Genomic DNA, 22,859 nt, shown 5'->3' with positions numbered 1-22,859 from the left:
GCAACATATAGATAGGTCTTGTTTTCTTATCCACTTAGCCACTCTGTGTCTTTTGATTGGAGAATTTAGTCCATTTACATTTAAATTGTTGATAGGTATGTACTTACCACCATTCTTTAACTGTTTTCTGATTGTTGCTGTAGTTCTCTGTTTATTCTTCTCATGTTCTCTTTATGGTGTGATGACTTTCTTTCATGGTATGCTTAGATTCCTTTCTGTTTATCTTTGGTCTATCTTTTATGGGTTATTGCTTTGTGAGTACCATGAGGCTTACATATAACAAATTATACTAAGTCAATTTTAACTTGATAGGAACTTAAGCTTGAATGCATTTTAAAGCTCTACATTTTTGCTGTCTCCTGCCATGTTTTGCTTTTGATGTCACATTTTACATCTTTTATCTTGTATATATCTTAACCAATTATTATATAGTTTTACCACTTTCATCTTTTAGCTTTCATACTAGCTTTATAAGTGATTAATTCACCATCTTTACTATATATTGGCCACTACCAGTGAGATTTATACTTTCATATGTTTTCTTGTTACTAATTAGTACCATTTTTTAAATTTTTTTATTATTTTTTTTAATTTTTGGCTGTGTTGGGTCTTCGTTGCTGTGCGTAGGCTTTCTCTAGTTGTGGTGAGCAGGGGCTACTCTTCGTTGTGGTGCACGGGCTTCTCCTTGCGGTGGCTTCTCTTGTTGCAGAGCACGGGCTCTAGGCACATGGGCTTCAGTAGTTGTGGCACGCAGACTCAGTAGTTGTGGCTCATGGGCTCTAGAGCACAGGCTCATTAGTTGTGGTGCACGGCTTAGTTGCTCCACGGCATGTGGGATCTTCCCGGACAAGGGATAGAACCCATGTTACCTGCATTGACAGGCAGATTCTTATCCACTGTGCCACCAGGGAAGTCCAGCACTGTTTTCTTTTCTTCAATTCAAAAAAAAGTACCTTTCTTTTATTTCTTGTAAGGCAAGTTTAGTGGTGATAAACTCCCTAAGCTTTGCTTGTCTGGAAAACTCTTTATCTCTTCTATAATTCTTGATGAAAACGTTGCCTGGTAGAGTACTCCTGGCTAGAAGTTTTTTCTTTTAGTACTTTGAATATATCATCCTGCTCCCTTCCAGTCTACAATTTTTCTGCTGAAAAATCAACTTATAGGGGTTTCCTTGTATGTAGCTAGTTGTTTTCCTCTTGCTGCTTTTAAGACGCTCTCCTTGTCTTTAACTTTTGACACTAACTATAATATGTGTTCCTGTGGATCTCTTTGGGCTACTCTCTTTTGGAACTCTCTGGGCTCCCTGGATCCAGATGTCTGTTTCTTTCCCCATGTTAGGGATATTTTCAGCCATTATTTCTTCAATTAAGTTTTCTGCTCCTTTCTCTTCTCCTTTTCAGACCCCTGTAATGGGAATGTTGGTCTGTTTGCTGTCCCATAAGTCTTTTAAGCAGTCTTCACTTTTTTTCAATATTTTTGTTTTGTTTTTGCTCCTCTGATTGTGTGAGTTCCACTACCCTATCTTTGAGTTCACTGATCTTTTCTTTGCTTCATCTAGTCTGCTGTTGAACCCCTCTAGTGTATTTCAGTTCAGTTATTGTATTCTTCAGTTCTGTGACTTCTATTAAGTACTTTCTTATACTTTCTGTCTTCGTTGAAGTTCTCACTGTATTCATTCTTTTTTTCTTCTGAGTTTGGTGAGCGTTTTTATGACCCTTATTTTGAACTCTTTATCAGGCAAGTCAATTATCTCCATTTCATTAAGGATTTTTTCTGAGATTTTTTTTTTCTTGTTCTTTAGTTTGGAACATATTCCTCTCTTTCTTCATTTTGCTTGACTATCTGTGTTGGTTTCTGTGCATTAGATGAAACAAACACCTCTCCCAGTCTTGAAGTAGTGGCCTCACATAGGAGATGAACCTTATGGTTCAACCCTGCCCTAGCTCGTGGTTGTCTGTCAAATCTCTGTACTTATCCAAGCATCCTATTTTAAGTTTGATGGTTCCCTGTAGTTGAGGGTATGCAAAGACCGGTCAGTGTCCCAAAAGGAAGGATCTCAGTCAGCACCTAGATTCAGGCTGATTACAAGCCAGACTCTCATCAGCAGCTCTTAAATTATGCAAATATATACAGTCCTGTGGAACCACAAGTATAAGCCCCACTGGCCATCAGAACTAAGTAATTGGGAGGTATTCCTGGGCAGCAATCGAAAAACATCAGGGGTGCCAGATGACTATATAAACTCCTTTCTGGGAGATACCAGCAGGCTGATGCAAGGCAAAGTAAGAGTGCAAAGATGGCATCCATCAGCCTGTGTTCCTGAAAGCACCTTCATAGGACCCTAGATGTGAGCCAAACCTGAGGCCTGTGACTAAGGCCAGTGACCCAGCACACACAACTAGGCCTCTTTCACAGAAAGACTAGGTGGGGTTATATTTCACTCTGTTGTTTGTGTAGTGCTCTGAGCATGGTCGCTTACTATGAACTGTCTCTCCAGTCGTTACAGTCTCATGGTACCTGGGAATGCAAGCCTCTCTGGCCACCAGAGCCAGGTGATCAGAAGGTGTCCCCTGGGTGGCAGCCACAAAAACCAGGGCTCCAGACGTATATAAAAACTCCCCTCCAGGAGATACTGGCACGCTGGAGTGCAGCAGAGGGAGAGTATGAAGGGACTTTGAGGTCCCTGGAAGGGATTACCCTTAGATCTGTGATTAATTAAGAATTCTACCTCTCTGACTGCAGCTTTGATGGTAAGCTAATAGGCTTCTTTAACAGAGAGACTGGGCTCCTGGGTGTGTTGCCTCTTGCTGTGCCCTGGGATTGGTAGCTCTTTAAGAATTCTTTCTCCATTGGTTACAGTCCTGTGGAACCCGCGAGTATAAGCCCTGGTGGCCACCAGAGCCAGACAATCTAGAGATGTCCCTGGAGGCAGCCACAATAACTAAGGAGTCAGACAAGTTTATAAGCTCCTTCCTGGGAGATACTGACCAGCTAGAATATGGCAGAGGGGAGCTCGAAGACTGCATCCATCAGCCTTCATTCCCTGAGAGCTCCTCCACAGGCCTCTAGACGTGTGCCAAACCAGCAGCCTGCCCCTTAGGCCCAAGTTCGTGGATAAGCAAATAGGCCTCTCACTGAAAGACAAGGAGTGTGTTTCAGTCTGCTATGTGTGCTGTGCCCTGATGTGGTGGCCTGCTAAGAACTGTCTCCAATTGCTATGGTCCCATGAAACCCAGAAACACAGGCCCTGCTGGCCTCCAGAGCCAGGCAATCAAGTGGCATCCTGTGGGTGGCAGCAACAAAAACTGGAGCACCAGCCTTATGTAAAAGCTTCCCTCTGAGAAATACTGGTGCTCTGTAAGGCAGAGGGAGAGTGGGAAACTGGTGCCCTGTGGCTGGAGTGAGGCGCAGAGGGAGAGTGTAAACATGGTGCCTGCTAGTCTGTCCTTTCACAGTAGCCCAGCAGGCCCCCAGATGTGTTAAATTAGACGCTTGCCCCTTAGGCCGAGGCTTTAAGGTAAGGAAATTAGCCTCCTTAACAGAAAATCTGGGCATCTCAATAGCCGCTTCTGTACTTGGCCCTGGGGCAGGTGAGTCCAAGCATGCAAGCCCTTTAAGAGCCTTTTCTCACTTCACTAGAGCATTGTAGATCTCATGGACTCAAGCCTCATTGGTTTTCAAAGCTAAGTGTTTCAGAGAGAGTCCGGATCAAGATGGCAGAGAAAGAAAATCTAAGCTTATTTCCTCCCACAGAGCCACTAAAACTACTTCATATGGAACAACTGTCTCTGAGAACAGCCTGAAGACTAGCAGGACAGATTTTCTACAACCATAGATATAAATAAAAGGCCACATCAAGACAGGTAGGAGAGGCAGAGATGCAGTCCAGCAGAACCCATATACCCCTGGTGTGGCAATCCCACAAGCAGGAGGGATATCGTAACCAAGGAGGTTTCCCCTGAGGAGCAAGGGGCCCCAGCCCCATGTCGGGCTTCACAGCCCACAGGCCTGCTCAGGGAAGATGAGCCCCTGCAATGTCTGGCTTTGAAAATCAGCTGGGCCTTATGTCCAGGAGAGCCTAAGGCTCCACTCTGTGTGTGTGTGTGTGTGTGTGTGTGTGTGTGTGTGTGTGTGGTGTTAGGGAGTGTTCTAATTCCATTCTTTTACATGTAGCTGTGTGTGTGTGTGTGTGTGTGTGTGTGCGCGTGTGTGTGGTGTTAGGGAGTGTTCTAATTCCATTCTTTTACATGTAGCTGTGTGTGTGTGTGTGTGTGTGTGCGTGCGTGTGGTGTTAGGGAGTGTTCTAATTCCATTCTTTTACATGTAGCTGTCCAGTAAGGCTCCACTCTTGAAGAGCTTGCACAAACTCACTCTGAGTCCCAGCACAGAGATAGCAGCTTGGAAAGAATCTGAATCATACAAGAGGGAGATTCATTGACTAATTTTAGGGCATGTGCCAGAGGGGCAGGTTTCTGGTGAAACTTTCTCCAGGGATAGAAGTGCTGGTGGGCTCCCTTTTTGTTTTTGCTCTCCTTCCACGCAGCTGTCCTGGCTCTGGCAGGCACCATTTCTGTCATTCTCCATCAACCTACCTAACACCTGGCATCCATCCCCAGCATTCCTCTGAGAACTCATCCCACCCAACCCACCAACCCTCAGCCATCCCCTCCAAAGCAACTCCCACCCTGCCCCACCTGGCAGGTGGCCCCAACCAGCACCAGTGCCCCTCAAAAGTGGCTCCTGCTAGAGGGGACCATCCTTGCACACTAATGTGCCCACAGCAATCGCAGCCAGTCCTCATGAATGGCCAGGCTGGGGACTAGCCCTGCCCACCAGGGTGTCAACAGCAGTTGCGGCCAAGCCACTCAGCTAGCCAGACCAGGGACCAGCTCCATCTACCAGTGCACCCACAGCACTTGCAGCCCAACCACAACAAGAGAACTTACACAGCGCATACAGGGGATAACCAGGAGCACCTCGCTCTGGTGACCAGGGGTGATGTTGCCACTGGGCCCCACAGGACACCTACATAAGACCAGTCTTTCAAGGCTGGGAGATGTAGCTGATACACATATTATGTAGAAACAAACACAGACAGTTAGGCAAAATGAGGAGACAAATAAGAAAACAAGACAAAACCAAAAGAAAAAAATTAAAATGGAGATAAGCAATTAACCAGATAAAGGGTTCAAATCAATAGTCTTAAAGTTGTTCACTGGACTCTGGAGAAAAATAGATGAACTCAGTGAGAACAGTAACAAGATAGAAAACACAGAAAAGAACCAATCAGAACTGAAGAATAAAATAACAGAAATGAAAAATACACCAGAGGGAATCAGCAGACTAGAGGATGCAGAAGAATATATCAGCAATCTGAGACAGGGTAGTGGAAGTCACCCAATCAAAACAGCAAAAAATAATAATAATAATTTGTAAAATGAGGATAGTTTGGGACTTCCCTGGTAGTCCAGTGGTTAAGACTCCACACTTCCACTGCAGGGGGCCCAGGTTTGATCCCTGGTCAGGGAAGTTCCCCATGCCACATGGTGTGGCCAAAAAATAATAATAAATAAAATTAGATTAAATTTAAAAAAAAACTAAGGATAGTTTAAGGGACCTGTGAGACAACATCATGTGTACTAACATTCACATTACAAGGGTCTCAGAAGGAGAAGAGAGAGCAAAAGTTTTCTTCAAAACCTATTTGAAGAAAAATGACTGAAAACTTTCCTAACCTGGCTAACAAAACAGACATCCAAGTGCAGAAAGCATAGGGAGTCCTTTATAAGATGAACCCAAGACACCCATACCAAGATACATTATAATTAAAATCTCAAAAGTTAAAGACAAAGAGAGAATCTTTAAGGCAACAAGAGAAAAGCAACAAGGGACTCCCACATAAGACTATCAGCCAATTTGTCAGCAGAAACTTTACAGGCCAGAAGGGACTGACATGATATTTAAAGTACTAAAAGAAAGAAAGCTTACAAACAAGAATACTCTACCTGGCAAGGTTATTGTTCAGAATTGAAGTAGAGATAAAGGGTTTCCCAGACAAGTAAAAGCTAAAGGAGTTCATCACCGCTAAATAAGCCTTATTAAGAAATGTTAAAGGGACTTCTTTAAACAGAAAAGTGAAGGCCATAACTAGAAACAAGAAAATCATGTAAGAAAAAAATCTCATTGGTAAAGGCAAACATATAGTAAAGGTCAGTCACCTACAAAGCTAGTACGAAGGTTAAAAGACAAAAGTAGTAAAACAAAAAGATGCAAAATATGTCAGAAACATAAAATATCGGGGGCAGCAAATGTAGTGCTTTTAGAATGCACTCAAACTTAAATGACCATCAGTTTAAACAGACTGCTGTATACACAGACTGTTGTATATGAACCTCATGGTAACCACAAACCAAAAACGTATAACAGATACACAAAAAATAAAGAGAAAGGAATACATACATAACATGGAAGAAAGTCATCAAATCAGAAAGAAAGAGAACAAGAAACAAAAGAAGAAAGGAACAGAGAAGAACTACAAAAACAACGAAATGGCAATAAGTACATACCTGTCAATAATTACATTAGGGGCTTCCCTGGTGGTGCAGTGGTTAAGAATCTGCTGCCACAGAGGACACAGGTTTGAGCCCTGGTCCAGGAAGATCCCACATGCTGCGGAGCAATTAAGCCCGTGCACCACAACTACTGAGACTGCGCTCTAGAGCCCGCGAGCCACAACTACTGAGCCCACGTGCTACAACTACTGAAGCCCGCGCACCTACAGCTGGTGCTCCACAACAAGAGAAGCCTCCGCAATGAGAAGCCTGTGCACCACAACAAAGAGTAGCCCCTGCTTGCCGCAACTAGAGAAAGCCCACACGTGGCAATGAAGACCCAACACAGCCAAAAATTAATAATAATAAAATAAATATTTTTAAAAAATAATTACATTAATTGTAAATGGACTAAATGCTCCAATCAAAAGACAAAGCGTGGCTGAATGGATTAAAAAAACAAGACCCATTTATATGGTTCACAGAAGACTCACTTCAGATCTAAAGACACACACACAGAATGAAAGTAAAGGGATAGGGACTTCCCTGGTGGCGCAGTGGTTAAGAATCCACCTGCCAATGTAGGGGACACAGGTTCGAGCCCTGGTCTGGGAAGATCCCACATGCCGTGGAGCAGCTAAGCCTATGAGCCAGAACTACCGAGCCCACGTGCCACAACTACTGAAGCCCGCACACCTAGAGCCTATGCTCCGCAACGAGAAGCCACTGCAATGAGAAGCCCACGCACCATAATGAAGAGTAGCCCCCACTCGATGCAACTAGAGAAAACCCACGTGCAGCAATGAAGACCCAACACAGCCATAAATAACAAATAAATAAATAAAATTTTTTTAAATGGAAGTGAAGGGATAGAAAAATATTTCATGCAAATGGAAATGAATACTAATGATATTAGTATTAGATGGAAATGGAAATCTAATATTAATGATATTAGTATTAGAATACTAATATCAGGCAAAACAGACTTGAAAGCAAAGACTGTAACAAGAGACAAAGAAGGTCATTACATAACGATCCTTGGGGTCAATCAAACAAGAGGATATAACACTTCCAAATATCTCTGCACTCAACATAGGAGCATCTAAATACATAAAGCAAATATTAACATACATAAAGAAAGAAACTGATAGTAATACAATAATAATAGGAGGCTTTAATACCCCACTTACATCAATGGATAGATCATTCAGACAGAAAAATCAATACGGAAATATTGCCCTTAAATGACACAGGTGCACTTAACAGAACATTCCATCCAAAAATAGCATAATACACATTCTTTTCAAGTGCACATGTAATATACTTTGGGTAGATCACATGTTAGGCCACAAAACAAGTCTCAATAAATTTAGAAAGATTGAAATCATATCAAGCACCTTTTCTGAAAGTAGAAATCAATTACAAGAAGAAAACTGGGAAAAACACAGACACATAGAAGCTAAACAACATGCTTCTAAACAACCAATGATTCAATATAGAAATCAAAGAGGAAATTTAAAAATACCTTGAGACAAATGAAAATGGAAACACAGTGTTCCAAAAACTGGAGCACAGCAAAGCAGTTCTAAGAGGGAAGTTTATAGCACTACAGGCCTACCTTAGTAAACAAGGAAAACCTCAAATAAACAATTTAAGCTTATACCTAAAGAAACTAGAAAAAGAACAAACAACACCCAAAGTTAGTAGAAGGAAATAATAGAGATCAGAATGGAAATAAATGAAATAAAGACTGGGGAAAAAAAGATCAGTGAAAAAAACTAAATGAAAGAGAAGTTACAACTGACACAACAGAAATACAAAGGATCATAAAAGATTACTACAGTTATTTGCCAGCAAATTGAACAGCCTAGGAGAAATGGATAAATTCCCAGAAACATGCAACCTTCCAAGAGTGAATCAGGAAGAAATAGAAAATCTGAACAGATTACCAATAATGAAACTGAATTAGTAATTAAAAAAAAAAAAAGCCCAACAAACAAGCCCAGGACCAGACAACGGTAAATTCAAACAAACTTAAGGAAGAGTTAATACCTGTCCTTCTCAAACTATTCCAAAAAATTGAAAAGGAAGGAACAATTCTAAATTCATTATACTGATATCAAAACCAGATAAAGACACTACAAAAAAAATTACAGGCCAATATGTCCGATGAACATAAAATGCAAAAATCCTCAACAAAATATTAGCAAATTGATTTCAATCATATAGTAAAAGAACCATACACCATTATCAAGTGTATTCCACAGATGCACGGATGGTTCTGTATGCACAAATCAATCAACATGATATACTACATTAACAAAGTGAAGGATAAAAATCACATGATCATGTGACTAGATGCAGAAAAAGCATTTGACAAAATTCAGTATCCATTTTTGATAAAAACTCTCAACAAAATGGATATAGAGGGAACATGTATCAACATAATAAAGGCCATATTTGACAAACCAGCAGCTAAGAAAGTACTCAACGGTGAAAAGCTGAACGCTTTTCCACTAACATCAGGAACACGAAAAAGATTTCCACCATTGACACTTTTATTCAACATAGTATTGGAAGTGCTAGCCACAGCAATCACACAAAAAGAGATAAAAAGTATCCACATTGGAAAGGAAGTAGTAAGACTGTCACTATTTGCAGATGATATGATAATATATATAGAAAACCCTAAAGACTCCACCAAAACACTATTGGAACTAATAAATGAATTCAGTAAAACTTCAGGATACAAAATCAATATACAGAAATCTATTGCATTTCTATACACAAATAATGAATTATCATAAAGAAATTAACATAACAATTATATTTACAATTGCCACCAAAAGAACAAAATAGCCAGGAACAAATTTTGCCAAGAAAGTGAAAGACCTATACTCTGAAAACTATCAAACACTGATGAAAGAAACTGAAGACAATATAAATGAATGGAAAGATATAAGAATTAATATTGTTAAAATGTCCATACTATCCAAAGCAATCTACAGATTCAGTGCAATCCCTATCAGAGTATCAATGGCATTTTTCATGGAATTGGGACAAATAATCCTAAAATGTGTATTGGAACCACGAAAGACTGTGAAAACCAAAGCGATATTAAGAAAGAACAAAGCTGGAGGTATCATACACCCTGATTTCAAACTATGCTACAAAGCTACAGTCATCAAAACTGTATGGTCTTGGCACAAAAATAGACACATAGATCAATGGAACAGAATAGAGAGCCCAGAAAGAAGCCCACTCTTACATGGTCAATTAATGTACAGCAGTGGAGCCAAGAAGATACAATTGGGAAAGGACAGTCTCTTCAATAAATGATGTTGGGAAACTTGACAGCTACATGCAAAAGAATGAAACTGGATCACTTTCTATGCTATATACAAAATATAAACTCAAAATGGATTGAAGACTTAAATGTGAGACCTGAAACCATGAAACTCCTAGAAGAAAACATAGGCTGTATACTCTTTTACATTGGTCTTAGCAATATATATTTTTTTGGATCTGTCTCTTCAGGCAAGGGCAACAAACAAAAATAAACAAATGAGACATCAATCTAAAAAGGTTTTGTGCAGCAAAGGAAACCATCAACAAAACATAAAGGGAACTTACTGAATAGAAATACTTGTAGATGATATATCTGATAAGGGGTTAATATCTAAAATATATTTTAAAACTCACACAATATCAAGAAAAACAGTCTGATTAAAAAGTGAGCAGAGGGCATGAATAAACATTTTTCCAAGGAAGGCATACAGATGGCCAACAGACACATGAAATGATCTTCAATATCACTAATCATCAGGGGAATGCAAATCTAAACCACAATGAGATCCTCACATCTTTCAGAATGGCTGTTATCAAAGAGACAACAAATAACAAGTGTTGGTGAGGATATAGAGAAAAGGGAACCCTTATGCACTCTTGGTGAGAATGTAAATTGGTGCAGCCACTACAGAAGACAGTGTAGAAGTCCGTCAAAAAATTAAAAATAGAACTGCTGTATGATCCAGCAATTTTACTTCCAGGTATTTACCCAAAGAAAATAAAAACACTAATTTGAAAAGATATGTGCACTCCAACGTTCAGTGAAGCATTATTCACAATAACCAACATTTGGAAGTAACCTAAGTGTCCATCGATAGATATGTGGCTAAAGATGCTGTGATACACACACACACACACACACACACACAATGGAATTTTACTCAGCCATAAAAAAGGAATGAAATCTTGCCATTTGAAACAACATGGATGGGCTTTAAGGGTATTATGCTAAGTGAAATACGTCTGACAGAGAAAGACAAATACCATATGATTTCATTTATATGTGGAATTTAAAAACCAAACAAAATAAGACAGAAACATACTCACCAATATGGAGAACACAGTGGTGGTCACCAGAGGGTAAGGGGGTGGTTGGGTGAAATAGATGAAGGGAAATTGAGAGGTACAAACTTCCAGATATAAAATAAATAAGGCATGTGGATGCACTGTATTGCACAGGGAATATAGTCAATAATATGGTAATAACTTTGGTGACAGATGGTTACTAGATATGTTGTGGTGATCAATTCATAATATGTATAAATGTCAAATCACTATGTTGTACACCTGAAACTAATATAGTATTACATGTCAACTATACTTCAATTTTTAAAAAGGAGGGGAAAAAATCTAGACTTGGGGGTAGTTGTCTCGGTTGTATGTCTTTAAAAGTTTGGGTGCACAATGTGGGGTTCAAACTCTTTGCTCCTCAGGGAGAAGCTCTGGATTTTGAGTTTCTACCTGATTGTGGGTCATTGTGCTGGGTTGGGGTTTACAGCAAGATTGTGTCTCAGCATCTCCTACCCACTTAGGTGTGAGTTTTTTCTCATTTGCCCAATATGTAGGAGTCACTCAGCTAGTTTTTAGTTTTTTTCAGAGGAAATTGGTCCATATGTAGCTATAGATTTGGCATGTCTTGGGAGGAGGTGAGTTCAGGATCTTTCTACTTGACCATCTTGAACCATAACTCTGAAGTCAGTCTCTTTAAGAGATACTGTACTCCCTTGTTCATTACAGCATTATCACAATAGCCAAAATATGGAATCAACCTAAATGTTCCTCAAAGAATAAATGGATAAAGAAAATGTGGTATATGTATACACACACAGTGGAATATTACTCAGCCTTTAAAAAGAAGGAAATCCTATCATTTGCAACATGGATGAACCTGGAGGACATAATGCTAATTGGAATAAACCAGGCACAGAAAGACAAATAGTGCATGATCTCACTTATATGGGAATCAAAAACAAGTCAAACTTATGGAAGCAGAGAGTAGAATGGTGGTTACCAGGGGCTGGGGGTGTGAGGGAAATGGGGTGATGCTGGTCAAAGGGTACAAAGTTGTAGTTATATAGAATGAGTAAATCTAGAGATCTAATGTACAATATAATGACTATACATTTAATATAATATTGTGTTAAATACTGGAAATTTACTTAGAGAGGGTAGAGTTCAGGTCCTCTCATCCCTACCCCCCCCCCAAAAAAAATGGTAACACTGTGAGGAGATGATATGTTAAGTATCATCTTTACTGTAGTAATCGTTTTTACTGTAATCGTTTTTACATCTTTACTGTAGTAATCGTTTACTGTGTAATCGTTTTTACATCTTTACTGTAGTAATCGTTTCACTGTGTATATCACATTATTTTGTTATATATCTTAAATACATACAATTTTTAGTTAAAATGTTTTAAAATTTTTTAATGAAATTAGCTACAGTAAAAAAGTAAAAAGAAACATAAGATTTAAATTAATTATGTATCTTATTTAACCCAATATATCTAAAATGTTATTTCAACATGTACTCAGTATAAAAGTATTGATGTTTTACTGTTTTTTTTCTTCCTAAGTCTTCAAAATCTGTTGTGTATTTGCACTTAAAGACATCTCAGATTGGACTAGCCACATATAGCTAGTGGCTACCATATTGGACCATGCAGATTTGAATTATAAGAATGCCACAAAAATAGAATGGATAAGGGGAAACAGAGGCAGGGAAGAAACAAAATAATTTGAGAAAATGTCCAAGAACTAAAGAATACTAGTTTCCAGATTGAGCCCAGCAAAATAAGTGAATTAGATACAGACCAAGGCACCTCATCATATTATTTCAAAACACCAGAAACCTCTATAGGCTTCAAAGAAAAAAAAAAAAAAAAAAAACAGGTTACAGTCAAAGGATCAGTGGCTTTAGACTTCTCAACAACAATGGATAAATGGAAGACAATGGATCAGTGCCTTTAAAATTCTGAAGGAAAAGAACCACCAACCTATAATTCTATAAATACCAACTACATTGGGAGTAGATAAAAGGTATTTTCAATGATCCAAGATCTAAAAATGTAGCTTTTAGGAAGCTACTGAAGGATGTGTTACACCAAACAAGGAAGTAAACCAAGAATGAGGAAAATGTGATATATAAGAAACAGGAGAAAGGTGAAGGGAATTCCTAGAGTGAAACTGTGAACCAGGCCTAGAGATCAACCAGTCTAGATGAGAGTAAGTCAGAAGGAACCAAGAAAGACTTCAAGGAAATGCAATTGATAGAATACCTAATGGGACTGATTATGGATGTAGAAAACTGGTAGAGGTTTTGGGGTTGAATTAGTAACATGTACTGTACCCCAAAAACTAAGCAAATAAAAGAGAAAAGGAAAATGTAGTTATAAACTCTGAATGTTGAGTAATTTATCTATATATTAAGAGGCTGGGGAGGGCTGTGGGTAAGGTGGAATGAGTGGCAAAACAGCTGAAACCTCATCTTTCATAGTGCAAAATTAATCCACTCCTTAAAACAGAAATATGAGAAAGGAGCAATATAGACATCTTAACTGAAATGTAAAGATAAAAACCAAAATCAGGTGTTGAAAATGGTTGGATCTGGGGAAGAGAAAATAAAGGTCTGCCATTTTTTCTGATAAATTTTGTAAAACTATGTCTAAGTCTAAAGTATACACATATGTAACTTTTAAAAGAAACATGAACAATAATAAATCTGAGTGAATAAAGGACCTTTAACGGGCCATTGCTAATGAGTATCCTTATCTCCTAGCATTGAGTACTGGTTCCGCTGCATGGATGTGGATGGGGATGGTGTGCTCTCCATGTACGAGCTGGAATACTTCTATGAGGAGCAGTGTGAACGGATGGAAGCCATGGGCATTGAGCCCTTGCCATTCCATGATTTGCTGTGCCAGATGCTTGACCTGGTGAAGCCAGCCAACGATGGTAAGATTGAATAAAGAGCCATTTGCATTGTACACCTAGGTGTACAATGCAAACTCCGTTGCACTGTAACGGAGTGTGGGATATAATCCTGGATGGTCCTAAATTATTTAACTTCCCAGAGTCTTCCATACAGGCTTTCCAAATACAGAAGTATTTAAGTTTCTCCTTTATTGTTAGCATAGAACCAACAATTGATGGCAAATTCTGTTTAAGAAATAGGCTTTTTCAACTTAAAATAGAACTACCATATGATCCAGCAATCCCACTCCTGGGCATATATCCAGAGAAAACCATAAGTTGAAAGGATACAGGCACCCCAGTATTAATTGCAGCACTATTTATAATAGCCAGGACATGAAAGCATCCTAAATGCCCATCAACAGAGGAATAAATAAAGAAGTTGTGGTACGTGTATACAATGGAATATTACTCAGCCATAAAAAAGAATGAAATAATGCCATTTGCAGCAACATGGATGAACCTAGAGATTATCATAAGTGAAGTAAGTCAGACAGAGAAAGACAAATATATGATATCACTTATATGTGGAATCTAATTTTTTTAAAAAAGATACAAATGAACTTATTTATAAAACAGAAGCAGACTTATAGATATCAAAAACAAACTTATGGTTACCAGAGGGGAAGGTGGGGAGGGATAAATCAGGAGCTTGGGATGAACACATGCACGCTACTATACTTAAGCTAGATGACCAATGGGGACCTACTGTATAGCACAGGGAACTCTACCCAATATTCTGTGATAGCCTATATGAAAAAAGAATCTAAAAAAGAATGAATACATGTGTATGTATAACTGAATCACTTTGCTGTACACCTGAAACTAACACAACATTGTAAATCAACTATACTTCAATAAAATTAAAATATTAAAAAATATAAATTAAAAAATTGTTTAAAGAAAAAAAAAAGAAATAGGCTTTTTCCATAGAAACAGAAAGCAGATTAGTGATTGCCAGGGGCTGAGGATTTGGGAGGGGAGATGGAGTTGGACTGCTTGATGGGTACAGTTTCCTTTGGGGGTGAAGAAAATGCTATGAAATGTGACAGTGGTAATGGTTCTGCAACATTGTGAATGTACGAAAAGCCACTAAGTTGTAGCCTTTAAAATGGTTAAAATGGTGAATTTTATGTGAACTTTACCTCAAAAAAAAAAGAAATCAATTTTTATAATCAAATAAGCATATGCACATACTTTTAAACTTCAGTAAAAGTTTTTTTCACTTGCCGAAACAGCTCTTGAAATTTACCAGATTTGTTCTTACACAGGCAAAATAACTCTACGAGATCTGAAGAGATGCAGAATGGCTCACATCTTTTATGACACTTTCTTTAACCTGGAGAAATACTTAGACCATGAACAGAGAGATCCCTTTGCGGTCCAGAAGGTACCAGTATAGTTTTAACTTCTATTTGAGGGCTGCAGTATCAGGGGTTGTGTGCTACAGATAAAAATGGTCTCTGTCTGCAGGAATTCTGGTATTTAAAGAAGTAACATTTAAAACATTTCATCACATACTGAAATGAGAGAATAAAGGACCTAGAGCACATCTCTTCCCATAGTATTAGAAAGTATATTGGGCTTGATTTAACTGTACCATTCAATTTCGGGATGACAAGGTAATAAAAACTAGATGCTCTCCAAAATAAGACAACCTTCAGATAATGTAACACTTTTTCAAGTAGTAATGATCACTGTACATGACTATCAGTTTGAAGACATTCTACAGCTGAAGAGGGGTGAGCTCCCTTCCCCATACACAAAAACCCGTGGACTCTCAGAAAACCCATGTCCAGAGAAACACCAAACAAACAAAAAGCAGAATATCACCACTTCTTCTAATCCCCTGTTTAAAGAGTAAAAATTATATTGATGGAAAAGAACTGTTTCAGTTGAGTCCTATAGGAGTATAAGTACAGGAAACTTTCTCAGTCTTTTCTTTGTCTTCCATATGTTGCATAACTGTACTTGTAAGAATATAAAGATCAGCTTCTAAAACCAAATACTCTGCACTGGAACTTGGGGCATATCAAGATGCATTATCACTAGCCTGAAGTCAGTATTATATCATTGAGTTTAAGATGCCCCATTATTTTATATACCTTTAAGCAAGAAAAATTATTGCCAATTTTAAGTCTGAGATGCATGCCAATTTCAGAGATGTTAAAAGGGTGGGGTGAAGTTCTTAAAGTGGATTAAATACAGTAATTAAGGCATTGTGTAGTCAATATTTAGGTACTTGCATTCTTCTAGGCATAACTAACCTTACACCCTAGGGCAATACTAACTCAGTTTCATCATGGAAAAACATCATTTTACCTAGAACATATAATCCAAGATGCTGCCTGTATTGTAGAAGGAAAAGAAAATATATGCCCTTTTTCCCCCTTCATTTCTTTTATTTATGTTATAAATTTTACTTTAAATTTTTTACCTTTAAATTTTCCTTTTTTTTCTGAGGTGGTAATTATCAACATTCTGAAAGTGCAGAAAGTGCTCAGTAAATTCCAAGCACTGTGTTGAAAAGACACTGGTTATATAGAGATGACTCAGTATATAAAGAATGGGTATACAGAGATGAAAAAAGAAGAGCAAAAGGTGGCAACCAAGCATAGTATAGCGAAGGAAATGATTGGGGGGAGAAGGGCAGTTTCTAAAAGATAACACAGATAACACGGTATCTGAGCTGGCTTTGAAAGAAGCAATAAAAATTTGTCAGAGGAAGGGATGGTACATTTCAGGTGGGCATAAGCAAACCACAAGTCACTCCAGATAGCTGCTGTGCAAAGTGCCAGAGGAGAAGGGGCTAGAGAAGAGCCTCTGATAACAAGGCTGAAGAATCTAGACCTAAACAGTCTAGCTGCTGAACAGCCTTATAATTTTGTAATTCACGGTGTAGAAAATCACTTTAGGAATGTTACTTTAGCACCACTTTTAACATGTTTAAATGAAACATTTTTCAGATAGGTTTTTTTTCAGTGATGTAAAACATTTGTAATGACCTATCTCCAATTCTTTGTCTTTGATTTTGTTTCCTGTGGCTGTCCTCTTCCCAATCAGGATGTTGAGAATGACAGTCCTGAGCCCTCTGACTGGGACAGGTTTGCTGCTGAGGAATATGAGACCCTTGTAGCAGAGGAGTCTGCCCAAGCACAGTTCCAGGAAGGGTGAGTGAGTCTGCCTTGGTCTTGTAGAACTTTTTTTAACAGGGGTAATAACCACATTAGGACCACCTTAAAAAATCAAGCTAGTAATCCTTTCCTATTTCTACCATTTTTGAATATCATAAAAATGAGTGATTTTAACCAACTTCAGTTAAATGAATATTTCCCAAGCAGTCTTCTCTTTCCTTCTTCACTAATTTCCTGAAAAGTCTTCTCATGTGCCATTTCCTTTAATGGAGTTGTACCTTTCACTGAAAACTGAGATCATTGTGCAGTCATACTACTTTGCTAGGGATGTTAGTACACCCTGTTTATAAATACAGGAGGAGGCTAGAACTGAAGCTCTTTTAAGTAGTAAAGATCATCATGTTTAAAACAAATCTTTATCAGACATGGTTTGGTGCTTTCAACCCTGAACAGGAAGTAACTTCTACAAGGATTTATAATAGGGTATAATTCCATAAAGGGACTGTGGTAAGAAATTAAAGTTATTCAAGACTTTTACTGCTTAGAACATTTCAGTAACTATAATTTGCTGGCTCTTTTCATCTTCTAGCGATTCCTTTAGCAGTTCCTATGATTCTTCCTTAGTCATTGTTTCTCTAAGCCTCTCAATTAATCTTTATTATTAATGTAATGCATTGTAATGCATTTTGAATAGGCAGTATATTAATTTGATTTAATATTCAAATAAAAGAATAAATAGTAAGTTTCCTGCTACCCAGTTGTCCCCAGAAGCAACCACTGTTATCATTTTCTGTGCACCCTTCCAAAGACACTCCATCCCCACTCCCTCCCACGTGTTCTCACACTCTCTCTCTCTCATACACAAACACACATATATACATACATATGTGTATATGTATAAAAGCAAATACACATATACATTCTTTTATTTCTTTCTTCCTCTTACACATGTGGTACCATACTCATTATTTAGTTTCCTGCTTTTTCCACACTTTTATAAAGTTTCTGTTATAGAAGATGAATAAGTTCTGGAGATCTGCTGTACAACATAGTATCTATAGTTAAAAAATGGTATTGTGCACTTTAAAATATGTTAAGAAGATAGATCTTATGTTAAGTGTTCCTACAAAAGGAAAAAAAAACACAAGGAAATGTTGGAGGTAATGGATATGTTTAGTACCTTGGTTGTGGTGATGGTATCACAGATATAAGCATATATCCAAAATCATCAAGATGTATTGACTAAATGTGTACAGTTTTTTGTATCAAACTTCAATAAAGCTAAAAATGATAACAACAAAGATTGGGAGAGCAGCATGGTGAACCAGATACTTGTATTTTATGATCATTGAGGTATAAATGAGGCATCACAAATATTTGGGGGGCCCTGAGGTGTATGAAAAAATTAATAAAAGAATAACTGAAGGTTGGAGAAAAAACAAATCAATAAATTGGAGATTATTCCATAAATATATTTGATGAATGTGCTAAGTTTTTTATAACTGCATAATATTCCACTATATAGTTATACCATTATTTTACATTCCTCCGTTCACAAACATTATAGTGAAAATAGTGAAATATTAGAGATATAATGTTGCAGTGAATAATCTTATGTGTCATTTTATACATATGCGGGATAAATTTCTAGTGTATAGCAAACAGATAGCAAACTTGCAAAGACACAGGAGGATTTTAGAGAAACCAACAAGAAATGATGCAGACACCCAGAACTAGGTATGGTGGGAGCATTTCATCCCTAGGCCTAAAAGGACAAGTAGGTGAAACCATCATCAGAACCCAAAGAGAAGAGCTATATGGAGAGGGTCACCTGACAGAACTTGTGACCTTCGTAATGGGATGTAGCCAACCTGTGACAACCCAGCTGAGGGAGAGCTGCTAGAATATCCCGTTTCATTCTCATATCCTTCAGTATCCTGCAGGCACTTCGCTTTAGCTTCCAACCAGAAACCAGAAGACAAGAGAGCCCAATGGTGTGGTCCATTTGGGTCAGCCTCCTGGAGCACAGAGCTAGGGGAAGAGTAGATCTAGAGGGATAAACAGAAAATACCCAGCTCAGTAGATAATGTCAAATAGTCCTCCATAGAGATTGTACCATTAAGTCTTGAATATCTTTTTTGAGAGTACTGAAGAAGCCATCACCAAACCACCTTCTTTAATCTAGAGATTTCCTTAATATGCTTAGCCACAAAACTGGGACCTCATTTTTATGTCAAAGACCCAGAGGAAACCCTTAAAATCATTCATCATTCATTGATTATCTTAAGTCTGAGTGCATCAGAAAAGACAGGCAAGTTGATTCACAGGCATGATTGAGTTTTTTGGCAGGGAGCTTCATTACTACGAATTGGGGTAAGTGTACTGATCTTATGAAGCAATATCACTACTGTTAAGAAGATGTGTAGATGTTTATAATAGTGAAAACTGGAGACAATCTAAGTATTTAATAAGAAGAAGATTAATAAAATTATCCTACATATACACAGTGCAATCCCATGTAACCATTAAAAATCATTTTGTGGATGTATAATTCTTAACTAGCAAAGAAAAAACAGAGATGTGAAAGAAGGCTTTGAAATATCAAGTAAAACTGAACAGAAAGGAACAAAATAAAGTTATCAGAAAATTAGGTATATATAAGGAAAACAAAAGGGATCTAACCTAAACATACTAGACAGTGGAGCAAATGAAATAGAAAAAAATATTCAAAGATAACAGAAAAGCTTTTTTGAAATAAAAGAAGACCTGAATCTGAAAGGTCAGAAGTCACACCATATCCAGGAAATACTGATGATGACTGGCCCCATAGATGTGTGGTGAATTTAACAGAATTCAAAGATAAATAAAAGTTTACTTTGGGGGCTTTTTCCATTTTTAAAAAATGCAAGTCACCAGACAAAAGAGGAAAAAAAAATCAGCCTTGCCTCAGGTACCTCCACAGTAAAAATAAATACTAGAAGATCATAAAATAATATTTATAACTTTCTCAGAGAAAGAAATTCTATATCCTAAAATTTTATACTAACCCAAGATGGCATTCAAACATGAAAACACAAATGGATATTTTCAAACATACAAGAACTGAAAGAAATAAAGCACCCATGAGCTCTTCTTTAAAAAGGACATAATCATAAAACCAAGAGATGAACCAAAACAGAGAGCCCAGAAATGAAATGGCCATGGTGGAAAAGAAATAATAGTGAGTGTTCAATCCATTTAAATATAAAAGGATAGAGGCAGAACATAATATTCTGGAAAAAATAATATAACTAAAAGTGGGATGTAGAGAGGAGGAAGAAATATATGTGTAAGTTTCATTAGCAGGGCCTCAACAGCTACCCTCTAAAGCTGATAAGTCAAGTTGAGGGTTTAAGGCTATTAATTAAACACTTGAAAAACCAAAGCCAGACTCTAAATATTCTAATTCAATCAGAAAACATGTACACACAAAAAAGAAAAACACAGACCACGCAGCATAGAGATGAGAGAACTAAAACAAATACTTTTAAGTCAGTGAATATAAATGGAACAAACTCACTTATTAAAAGAAAAGTATTCAACTACAGAATGACAACAAAAGCTGAATTAAAAAAGACTAAACACCCCAAAAAAGCTGTCCTGATAACATCAGATTCTTGAAGCAGAAACTCCAAAAGGAATAAAAAGGAGAAACTGAAACCTGTTATTTGCAGCCATAATAAAATATTCCCTGAAAATGGATACCTTTGTGGTTTATTGTCCAGAGACCATTTACAAAATACATATTAGGCCACAAACAAAACTTCAGTGGACTTCTAAAAAGTAACAGTAATACAGACTAGCTTCTCATTTCAAGGAGGTAAACAAAGCATCCTGTAGTTTTCAGTCTCTGATACCATATAAAAATAAGAAATACAGAGCACCTCTTGAAGTAATAGGAGAAACTTTCAGTGGACTAAAAGAAGGAAAGCAGATGGAATCGGATTGAAGAGGGAGCCAGAGCTTAGGTTCTATGAAGGAAGATGAGGAAGATAATTGCCACAGATAAAGGGAGCAGTACTTACAGATGATTCATACCTTAATTTGACTGAAACCAAGAGCAAGAGAGAAACCAGAAGAAGAAGCATCCCGGGAAGTTGAACCCTGTACATCCCATCCTACCCATAAAGGAAAGACAAAAGCAGTGAGTATGGGATCTTGGGGCAGCATGGCCCATCCATCCCCCTATTCCCATTTAAAACACTAGCAACCCCACATTGCTTTCTCCTAAGCAGACAGTGCAGAGGCAACAGTCTGTTCTCTACTACATAGTAAAGTGGACAAATATCAACCAATAAAATACTCAACAAATGGAAGAACTTTCAACCCTGGAAGGAGACTCACTACAACAATCAGAACAAGACATCAAAATGGGTATATTTACTTTTTTTTTTTCCTGCACCGCACAGCATGTGGGATCTTAATTCCTCAACCAGGGATCGAACCCGTGCCCCCTGCAGTGGAAGCACAGTCTTTAATCACTGGACCGCCAGGGAGGTCTATTTTTAGAGAGATAAGAGAGAATATTACACTCTTCAGGCAAGGCCAGCCAAGTATCTTTCCAGTATCTGGAAATGAGAAGAAAAAAAAATCTTAATGAAAAAACACAATCATTGGGCTAAATAATAGAATGGACACATCTGAAAAGTTTTTGATTTGGAATATTGATTGTGATACAGGAGTAAGAAATCCTTATAGAAACCAGTAGAAATAATAGCCAAATAATTCCCAGAATTTTAGCTGTTTAAACAAATAAAAATATACAAAGAAACAGGAATCAGCAAATTTTTTCTGGCCAGGTAGTAAATATTTTAGGCTTTGCAGGTCTCTGTCACAATTACTTAGCTCTGCCACGGTGGTGTGAAAGTAGACATAATGTGTAAGCAAGTGAATGTGGTTGTGTTCCAATAAAATTGTAATAATAGACACTGAGATATTAACTTCAGATCATGTTCACATCACGAAATATTCTTCTTTTGATTTTGTTTTCAAATTTAAAAAGGTAAAACCATTCTTAGCTCATGGGCTGTACCAAAACAGGTGGTGAGACAGATCTGGCCCACCGATCGTAGTTTCCCAATCCCTGTAGTAGAGTGAAATTTCAGAACATAAAAGATAAAGAACTGAAAAGCTACCAGAGAGGGAAAAGGAAAGATTACCCACAAATTAAACACAAAAAGAAATAGATACACTAACTAATATGTATAAAATAGATAACTAACAAGAACCTGCTATATTGCACAGGGAACTCCACTTCACTTCACTATACAGTAGAAACTAACACAACATTGTAAAACAACTATACCCCAATTTAAAAAAAAAGAAAGAGAGCACTTCACTGAAATACTGAAAAGAAAAAAACTTTGAACCCTGAATTCTGTTCCTATTTAAATGTGAGGGCCAGATAAAGACATTTTTAGACATTCAAAGATACAAAATGGTTGCCACCCACAGATGATCTCTGAAAGAAATATTAAAGGGTATTCTTCAGCAAGAAGGTAAATATATCGTAGAGGAATAGTGGGATACACGAAACAACAAAATTAGTAAAATTTATCCTTAGAATTAGGGAAGTATTGATTATAGATACTGTTAACAGAGAGAGTAAAAGAAGGTCGGGGTAATATGCTATGAATCTTTATTAGAGTGAAGAATATAGACACTGATAAATTTATATTTAACAATGACTAGAGTTAAAGTATGTCTGTTGGGCTTCCCTGGTGACGCAGTGGTTAAGAATCCGCCTGCCAAGGCAGGGGACACGGGTTCGAGCCCTGGTCCAGGGAGATCCCACATGCCACAGAGCAACTAAGTCC

At 37.7% G+C, this 22,859-nt stretch overlaps 1 protein-coding gene across 5 annotated transcripts in view; it reads left to right on the top strand.

Moving 5' to 3' along the window:
- PPP2R3A (protein phosphatase 2 regulatory subunit B''alpha) overlaps positions 1-22,859 on the top strand; it is a 221,723-nt gene that overhangs the window by 180,219 nt on the left and 18,645 nt on the right. For all 5 annotated transcript variants that reach the window (XM_082840028.1, XM_082840025.1, XM_082840026.1 and 2 more), the window contains 3 exons: positions 13,677-13,852; positions 15,142-15,260; positions 16,934-17,040. In XM_082840028.1, coding sequence (XP_082696154.1) covers positions 13,677-13,852; positions 15,142-15,260; positions 16,934-17,040 — 402 coding nt within the window. The remainder of the gene's footprint in view (positions 1-13,676; positions 13,853-15,141; positions 15,261-16,933; positions 17,041-22,859) is intronic.

The sequence above is a fragment of the Leucopleurus acutus genome (genome assembly GCF_964270905.1).
Source record: "Leucopleurus acutus genome assembly, chromosome: 5".
Lineage (NCBI taxonomy): Eukaryota > Metazoa > Chordata > Mammalia > Artiodactyla > Delphinidae > Leucopleurus > Leucopleurus acutus.
This window is presented reverse-complemented; position numbering and strand designations above follow the sequence as displayed.